The following is a 10488-nucleotide window of genomic DNA, read 5'->3' on the forward strand; positions in this document are numbered from 1 at the left end:
CTGTTGTAGAATTAAGACCTACTTAATTGACTTGTACTAGCTTATACAGGTAAAGGCAAAAGTAGAATAACGCTGTGCAATAGCCATAAATCGAATTAGCGAAGAAACATCGGGGTTTCAAACCAAAACAGAGGGAAACACTTCAACTTTAAGAGGAAAACAACGGAACAGCAGAAACACTGAACTGCTACAAAAAACAAACACATACATAAATCGAAGCGGACTGCCATATTCCTGACTTGGTACAGAGGATTTTAAGAAAAAATGGTGAATTCAAGCTGCTTTTTTTACTAGCTAAACCTCCTGCTTATATGGCAATGTTAAAAGAACACCATTAAAATGTCAACATAATGTGACAGGACTACAGTACAAAAAACACAAGAACACTTAGGACAGAGAAATACATAAATATATAATATACATTTGTATATTAGTACATTACACCGTGTAAACCACATATAACATCGGACACCTTCCATTAAACTAGTTTACGACAGTACACGAGTATACCACAAAAGAATTATGAACTGTTCGTCACACGCATGTATCAACACAACATATGGTAACATGGTGTACGCAATTTACATACACACAAATAAACAATTACGGTTTATTATAAATTGCAGATAACAAATTAATCCTCGAAAATTTAAATAAAAAAAGAATGTGGTATGATTGTCAATGAGACAACTCTCCACAAGAGACCACAATGACAAAGAAATTAACAACTATAGGGTGTACGGCCTTCAACAATGAACAAAGTCAAATTTATAAAACAAAATACTAAAAACAATTGTAAGTCACATAGCCTTTTACTTGAAGTCATGCATATGTTTTATTTACTGTGTATGCACTGATTTTATCCCATATCCTGTGTTTTTTCTGGTATAAAGTGTCTAATTGTTCTTTTACTTTTCTTACTGAAGCATAACAAAAGAAGCAAAAAGTTATGCTGGACATCGAATTAAATTTTACTATAAACACTTTATTCCTTTATATAATAACAAAAAGAAAGCATCTGATATAAACAAGGTTTTATTTACGGACTAACCATAAGCACATGCAATACAATATACCTAATTGCAGTAAAAAATGAGCTTTATTGTTACAAAATCAATCATGTTTTAAGAAAGAGGTTGAAACATAAAAAAAAACTTGTTTGGTATGCTTCAGTTGTATCATTGACATTACTATATATAAACATACCTTTACATGCATATAATATCTCCATGGTATAGTATTTCATGGTATTACATAAATGCAAATCAATTTGCGTTTTAAATCGTGAGAATATATAAGATACCGAAGTACTTTCTGATGTAATGTATGTTGCAGTTTGTTTAAATGTTAACACTTTAAAAGGTTATTAGTCATGCCGAAATTTTGTCATTTCGGTATTATTTGATCTTTTTGGTGTACAGTTCTCATTTGTCAATATCGTTAATCATATCTGTATACTTAAATATGTCCCCAGTATGATCCGGATCGTCAATTCTAAGCTATCGATTTAATAATGTACCGTCTCTACCAAGTCATCACAATGGTAGATGTTTTTCACTTGTTCCGTTGATCATATTTATTGGTGGCGTTTGATTTTTTTTCAATTTTCTTGGACTTTACGCTTTTTTTAAATTTGCCTTGGAATTCAGTATTCATGTTATTCCTTTTACTATTTTCCCGCTTTTTAAACTCTAATTTAATTACGTAACTTTGAATTTCATTCATGAAAATCATCATGCCATCGCAATTTTTTTAATTCAATTCCAGAATGGCAATACTTTTCAGACTTTCAACATGTTAATCTACAACTATAAGTTATCTTGGCTATAGCTCGTATTGAAATTAACGTTTTACTTTAAACCAAAACAAAAATCTTGTATAATCATTTGACTTTGAAATGATTTAAATTCACATAACTAACCGGACCAACTAACTATTACCCCAATTTATCAATATTACGTGCAAATGTATTACTCTATCTTGAAATCTGACGTTACAAGGTAATCTTATAATTATCAAAAACTGTAAGAGAAAATAAAGTTTATTTGTTGCCAATTCAACACAATAGTATTTTGTTTTTCCTACATTTGTGCAACAGAACCCGGATAAATTCACTAGTTGTGTGTATAAATGATATCCGAATAATTACTAAATAATAATTATTTTGACCAAAACTTAATTGCTGGTGCTACAACTCCAGTTATAACACTTGACAGACCATACAAGAATTTTTCAGTCAAAGATTCATCTTCATCTTCTATTTTTTGTCTAATAGTAGTTCGAAGGTCGTATTGTTGTTGGCTGTCAACCATAAATTTCAGTTTCTCTTTTTCCATTTCAAGCTTTCTATGCTCTTCTTCTAACTTCTGTGTTATCTCGCTTTCTTTTGCATCAGCCATTTCCTGTCTAACTTTTTGTTCCTGTTTTATTGCGTTTTGTTCTAGCTGCCTTATTTTCTCTTCCATATCTTCATTTAATTTTGATCGTTCTTCTTCCAGTTTTAATTTGACTTCAATCTCTTTTTCGGTCGATATTTCCTGCCTAAGCTTCTGTTCTTCATCAATAGCATTCTGCTTTTGCTTTCGTATTTCTTCTTCTATTTCAATCTGAATTAACTTTTCAGCCTCTTCAAACATTTCACTTGTGTAGTAAAGACCGCCATTTTTTGTCACAGTTTCCCTTATAAGACGAAATAGTTCTTTAAACTGTTCTTTTCTTTTTTTTGAGGGTGCTGTATTGTCAAATGCAATAACTCTATTCTCACAACGCGTAAAGAGTGTCTCTAGTGCCTCAGGTATTTCTCCAAAGTATTCATCAAGCTTATCTTTAACCTTTCCTTTCTTTGAAATGGTATCTAGTTTCGTGAAAATAATAATAACATACTTATGCACATCCTTTCCGAATAATTTAAACACTGTTTCCACAGAGTCTTTATCTTCAGGGGAAAATCTTCCTATTGATAGGACAAGTAAAAAACAGTGTGGACCAGGAGATGTTAATCCAATGCACTTTGCCACTTCTTGCTTTGTGTCTGTTTGACTGGTTGAAGTGTCGAAAAGGCCAGGCGTATCAACAACAACGATTTTCCTATTTTCTCGAACGGCTTCTGCCAGTTTGCATTTTTTTGTAACGGACATCAACGCGTTTCCCGACCTAAACTTTGGCTTTCCAAGGATCGTATTTCCGGTGTCACTTTTGCCTACTCCTGTTTTTCCTATTAGAACTATTCTAACCTCATCTTCAAGTTTGTAGTAATGCTCGGTTGAAGAGAAAAGATTTTTAACAGCACCAGTTAAATCTGAAATAAAAGTTAATTCAATTAGCATACCGTTAAAGTAATTAAATAAAGTTGTAAAATACGAAACAGACACGACAAATTTTAAGCAAGACGTCAAAGAAAATATACCTGTAAAGACTCCTGCCATATTGAATACCAGTCACACATTTTACATAATTCTTATATAGATGTACATACACCTGCAGATTTAATTTAAATTTCTGCTTTATACTGGTTCGTTTCATTTAGCTTAACTACCGTAATGCGCTAGTGAACATATTCAACTGACATAAATGTAAAAAAAATATTATTCCGTCTTTTCTCAATAAATATTGCAAATGAATTACGTTCTTGATTTAAAAATCAAACCAAAGCACTGTCAATAAATACTAAATTGGAAATAATCAAATTTATTTAACATTTTGACGAATATAGTTTATCTCCCTTTTTAAATATTATAAAACTTAAATATCATCGATCACTGGCAGTGTTAAATTTTTTTTATTTCATAAGGACTGCATTGGATATACAACTATAGAAACATACTAATGATTTTTAAAATAAAGTTGGAAGAGATGTTTTAATATTTTTAGAAGGATTTCATCCAAGTTGTTAATTTGCTACATTGTAGAAGATGTCTTTTCACAATGCAATGCATATTTAATGATACTATAACGAGTTACTTCCCGTTTAAACCCCATTTTATTTTATAATATTTATGTTGATAATATTTTTACCACAAGGCATAGAATACTCTTGAAATTCCAAAACATTATGCAGATCGAATCGTTTTTTTTTTCTTTTCTGCATGTAATGAGAACTAAAAAGGTCTGTTTGATATTTAAAATCGACGCAAATCAAATGAAATGAGCCAAGGGCGTTTCCTGCTAATTTTTTCACCTTTAAGGAATACGGCATAATGTTAGGCAATTTAGAACTTTGGTAACTTTCTAAAACAAACATTTTTCACAAAAAAACAAACAAACAACGAAAGCAACAAAGAAAAACAAAATGGCATGCAGGCACTCTACAGAGCAAAAATGAAAGCCAGGAATACACAAAATGACTATGGCACAATAACACAATGGCGGGATGTATAAATAACGATCAACGACAAAAGGATATTACCAAAAATATACCGAACAGCAAAGTATACAAAAATTTAGAAAGATGAACAAAAGGACACTGTAATACGCAATTAAGATCATAAGTAACTCCAGTACCTAGATTCGATACTATGTAGTATTTCTAAAGATGATATAGAATATTGATCAAAGAGGTCTTAGAATCTTCAAAATGAACTTTTTTTTAGAAGTTAGTTATTTGACATATGCAAGTGAAGATCGTATATTGTTGCGAAGGTTTGGGAATTTTGATTTCATAAATAGAATAGTCTCGTTTGTCATTAATAATGGTACTGATAGGACCGTTTGTGATTTGAATTCGAAGTGAAGTTATAAAAAGACAGAGGAAGCAGTGTTTATTGTTTCTGGAATTTGTATTTCTTAAATACACATATTCTTATTTTGAAAAAGAGAACATTCTTTAAGTGAAATAGTCTTTAAATTAACTTTCGGAAACTGTTTGTAGTTTTCGATCGGAATTTGTGTTTTCATTTTGTGCTTCGTGTCGATCGGATAAATCAAGCCTATCCAATTCACCTTAACAGTTTGCTATTTTGTCGGGCTGTCACTCTACTCTTTAAGGTTATGGCAAGGTTGCCCACTGAAATGCCTGCATACACCTGCCTTTGTTTTCATATGTATATATATAGAAACCAGGATTACAATTTGGTGAACAGTTAAAATAGTGGACAACTAATTGCAATTTCGATTTTAAGCGGTTCTCTTAGCTTTTTTAACCTGCCATTGGTTTAAATATTCCTTACGAATTTTCTGGATTTAAACACTGGTTTACAATATAGCTATTGTTGCCTTTTACAATGTTTGAACTGGGCTTATTCTGACGGTATTTTTGTTTTTGCCGACTATACTGATTTTGTGTGACGGATGAATACCCATATCTTTTTGTTCTATTATATTCTTATTCTAGTTCCATACAGTAACATCCTGCTATGTATTTGACTCTTCAATATTTTACATCAGAAAACAAATTGGTTTAAGCCGATTTGTCATGAGCAAAAAATGGAAGTATAAATCATGTAAAGATCTGAATGTTCATATTCAAGAAAAGCTTGTAGGACGCAGCAATTTTATAAAAAGTTTTCTTTTTCATTTTCTAGTAGTGTGTCGATTATAATACGGATGGAATGTTACTTCTGTTTATCATCAGCTCAGTAGTCAGTACTTTGGTGGAAGGTTTGAATTACCATAAATTTCCTGTTATAGTTGATGAAGCATCAATTTTATCAAGTGTAATTTTCTTTTTACAAATAATGTAAATGGTGAACTTGCAGCATTGTTTATATCAAGTAAAATACGTATCTTATTTCATTGATAATACTTTTGTAAATAAAGACATTTCTTGTTTTTCTACGGGCGAAAAAAGAATGATTCAGCTCAGACGGAGATTTGAACAAATCCTTTTTTTTTTCTAAAAACGATAAAGTTATATCTAAAGATGATTGCAACGGATATGTTATCTTCCGAACTGCAGACACAATGATTCATGATAAGGTGATATGTTACATAATAAGTGCACTGTAATTAAGAGACATGTCTGCGTCCAAACAATGTCATTTGTTAAAGTTTACTTATAAATCTGATATTAAAGGAACGATGACTCAGTACTTACTTCTTAAAATATTAATTCTTGAAAGACGCGGAAACCGGATAAGAGTTATGTAATACGCTAATGCTGTGAACCTAATTCTGTGTACCTAATGATGACAATATGAGATTCATGAGCGCCATATTCATATTATCAAATCCAAAATAGCAATATAGGATCAACATGTTATTAATTTATGTCGTAAACTAAATTCCAAACCAAATTGCATTTTTTTAAATGAAAAACGAGGCCTTCGTTAAGCTTCTGTATGAATCATGTTATGAGATATTCTGACAAAACACAATTGGTCACTTTGGATTAAATTTTGATCATATTAAACGTAACAGTCAGGAAACATGTTAACATGTTGTACATTTTGTTTTTTAACATCTTATATCTAATGTAATTGTTCAGAAGTAATTGTGTTTTTTTCTAGTTAAAACATATGGCCTTCAGAAAAAAAGTGTACTTATATTCTCTTACTTGTTAACCCTGTGTTACACAAATGTTTAGATCTGACAGGTTTGTCGGCGATAACACACACACACACATATATATATATGTAACACGTATAAATCTTATATCCAAGATATTGTAACATTTGCACATTGTTGATTTTTTACTGATGTTACATCCATTACTGTATGGTCGTGACTGAACATGTGGAACATCTATCATATAACTTTTCTATCTCCATATGGACCATGCTACTTATACAAAAATATTTGATTGCAAATAGGAAACTTACTAAAAATTCCCAAGACTCATGACCAATGAACTGAACCGATATATACCAAAAAAAACTCGGACCATATAATGTCTAAAATTTCACAATTATCATACTAAAAACAAGACCTATTATGTTCTAAAAAAAAACACACATCTCAAATCTGTTTCAGAATACTTCACTTAAAAAGACAACACAATGGGGCTGAAATTATAAAGGAAAATAATCATGTCTCTTTCTTAAACATATAATAGCATTATAAAATACCTTGATTACATGTATACAGTGTTGATTAGTCTGCTCATTATTCAACAGATGGGACATCGCCTGGCAGGTCAAAGACCGATTTACAAAAGTATACCAATCTCCTTGTGATATCGATATTTAGCTTTTCTGTTATCTACGGACGCTTCACATATGAATAAATAATTATCACTAAAACTATGCGAAGGTGCAACGTTAAATTTATTTCATATGAGTGGACATGCATGTGTTTTGTCATTATTACTATAAAAGTTCTTTCAAAACCATAGTTTTTAGATGATACTTAATGTAGGAATGCTTAAAAGATACATAATAAAATATTGTTAAACTTTGAAATTCCTCTATAAACTTCGTTTCCATTCGGTTAGGCGACTTTCTGTTAGACAGCAAACCTTTTAAATTGTTTATATAGCAACAGAAGATAAAGAAAAGCAATATGATTTGATATATATATGTAATTTTAGATATGATATCTGTACAAGAGAGGGACGAAAGATACCAGAGGTACAGTCAAACTCATAAATCGAAAATAAACTGACAACGCCATGGCTAAAAATGAAAAAGACAAACAGACAAACAATAGTACATATGACACATCAAATGACATCATCAATTGAAGTTAATGGATAAACCCGTACCATAAAAATCAAGTCAGTAACAACGGTGATTTTGACAGCTTGAAATGGGGACAACCATACTTATATACTTGTATATAGGGGTTATTCAATTTTTTACCCGCTTGAATGTAAGGTTTTGCATATACATGTAGCTATAACAAGCTGATTTCCATGAGACAAACACGAATCACATTGTCGTCTTGAATATTCCCAGTTAACTTACTATTCATACGTATATGTGTGCTTATGAGACAATATACTTTATTGATACTACTTCGTCATCATGGTGGTATTTTGTTTTGACAGCAAATTAGGAATAAACGCCTCTCTATAGAATATTTGTCAACTTGAAATATGTGTCTTGATAAAATAAACTGGAATTGGAAAACCATGAAACACTATATTTATACAAAAAATTATCTTAAACGACCAATTACATAAGTAATTGAGATCAGTTTGAATATTTAATGAAAGTTTACTGCAAACAAGACGAGGTGAACATCCATTACAATGCATCACGACCTAAAAATAGAGCTATTAACGACACACAAATGCATCTGATTCAACAAATAGGTTTGCAAGGAAACCAATTGGCGATTTCTTAAATTATCCCTGTAGAAATCGATGTAGCTCTTAATATAGAAAAGTTATCATTTATGAACAGTAGTTGAAGGTTTTGACATAGATACGAAAGTGAATCTTGAATGCTAGCACTATTGTTGATAACACAACAGAAAATACTCATTATCTATTTTCGTTATAATTTGCTAACTATACTGACAGTGACAGACAGTGTTACTTTATATGAGAAGCATCTTTTCAAACCAATCTTTTCTGGAAGCAACTGTAAACACATTACTAATTACCTCTATTGTTAACTATATTCCTTATGTCTGGTTTTCGTCAAATCAATCTTGGTCATTGTTGTGATAACTTCTATGGCCAGAATTGAAACGTATTCATTCCTTGTTGTAAAAACAAAATGGCATTGATATTTTTTGTATTACTAGAACACACCCGTGATATCGCGGGTCCGTGACTGAATTAAAGTATATAACTATGCGAGAGCCTTATTTTAGTATTGATATTGTCATCAGATAAAGTCATGCCGATTATAAGATGCACAGTTTTATCTGCTTTCAAAATCTTTCTTTTTGAACCAGTCGACCTGGAACTTATCAATTATTGGTAATATTAATTATTTGGAAAACTAAAGGTCCTGGAATGGAGTAATTTTTAATCAACAGCATTGTCCTATATTAGTTATGAATAAAGTTGAATTCTTTGATTCGCTGTTTTACGTCATGCCCTCTAACAAATTGAAACTGTACCTATACGCATAATTTTAAGTCCAGATTTTTAGTATTCGTATGGTCATCTTAAAAAGTCTTACTGATTAAAATACTACAATAGGGATCAATTTGACAATGATTAAATTTAATAGTGTCAATCCTGTGATTATGACCCGTGTATATAGCAAAATCCTAATTACACGGGTTGGTGGTGCGCCTGTCAGATGCGGAACGTACAGATAAGGTAATAGGTAACAGGTGAATATACTATTGGTATCGGTATCGGATTCGACCCGAAACTTGTTAATTACTGGCAATATTAATATGTGGAAAACAAACGGGTCTGGAGTGGTGTAATTTTTAATCATCACCATTGTCCTATATTAGCTATATATAAAGTTGAATTCTTTGATTTGTCGTTTTTACCCCATGATGGCTGACAAATTAGACCTCGTTATTTTAGTATTATACAGAGCTCCAGATAAGAATTCACAAATTGGGTTTTTTACCCACCATTTTCTTATACAATTGGGTGATAAAGTTTTTTAATTGCATTATCAATTCCAATTCACCCCTCATGTTAATATCAAATTGGGTTTTTCACCACCAAGCTCCTTAATGTATTGGGTTTTTTCATCAATACAATATTGAATATTTAGGCAATATCAACCCCAGATTTTTTCCATCTTAAATATGTTTCTTTCTTTGTTTAGCTGTTTTATTTGGTTAGGGTTAGGGTTATTTGCTAGCTGTTTTATTTGGTTTATTCACCATGTTCACTGAGGAGCAATTGTAGGTTTAATTTGTGTTCTGTTTCAAACCTTCTGCAAGTTTTATATTTTCTCATATAAACTGTAAAAAACGGATATATGTATTCACAGGCACTCGTCTTATAACTTTACAATGCTTTATATAATAAATTCTGAGACCATGCAGTGCCTGCGTGTGTATTCATTAGTTAACCGTAAAATGAAAAAAATAGTATATAAACTCTAATTATACTTGAATGTTTTTGTTTTATTCCAATTTTCATAAATCTGGGTTTAGTTGTCTACATGTTGTATTATTAGAACTTTTGGTTTCTGATGCTTTTTCATGTCATAATTGATTTGGCCTTTCACTTTTCAACTGATTTCATTTTTAAATAATTACATTAGATGTATGTTTCATTATAATACTTTATTCTGATTGGCTAACTGCACATCATGTGTTATTCCGTAAGCAGTTGCATTGCTCAATACAACTGTTCATTCGTGATAACACGTGGTCCAACAATAAAGTGCACAGGTGAATTAAATTAAAAAATATATAAAATTCGTGTTTTCATGATCATAGCTAAAAAATGTAATTATAAGTATTGAATGCTTCTTTTTGTAACTTTATAGGGTTGTAAAAGCGTTGACCGAGCGCACATTTTTAGAATGAAGCGCTTCTGCGCTTCATACAAAATGTACTTCGGTCAACGCTTTTACACCCCAATAAATTTACAAAAAGAAGCATTCAATTCTTAAGGAAACCCTGTTTTTATTAGCAATGTTCTCGTTAAGGTACGCACACACGCCCGTGTGTTCGATGGACGCT

General features: G+C 31.3%; 1 protein-coding gene across 1 annotated transcript; it reads right to left on the reverse strand.

Moving 5' to 3' along the window:
* Positions 1-1019: 1019 nt before the first annotated feature.
* On the reverse strand, positions 1020-3541 carry LOC139488485 (GTPase IMAP family member 4-like). Its single transcript, XM_071274160.1, has 2 exons — positions 3407-3541; positions 1020-3298 (listed from the first exon to the last, which is right to left on the reverse strand). The coding sequence occupies exons 1-2, from the start codon at positions 3423-3425 to the stop codon at positions 2160-2162; spliced, it is 1158 nt and encodes a 385-aa protein (XP_071130261.1). The 5' UTR covers positions 3426-3541; the 3' UTR covers positions 1020-2159.
* Positions 3542-10488: the final 6947 nt, after the last annotated feature.

This window comes from Mytilus edulis, chromosome 9, assembly GCF_963676685.1.
Source record: "Mytilus edulis chromosome 9, xbMytEdul2.2, whole genome shotgun sequence".
NCBI classification, from domain to species: domain Eukaryota; kingdom Metazoa; phylum Mollusca; class Bivalvia; order Mytilida; family Mytilidae; genus Mytilus; species Mytilus edulis.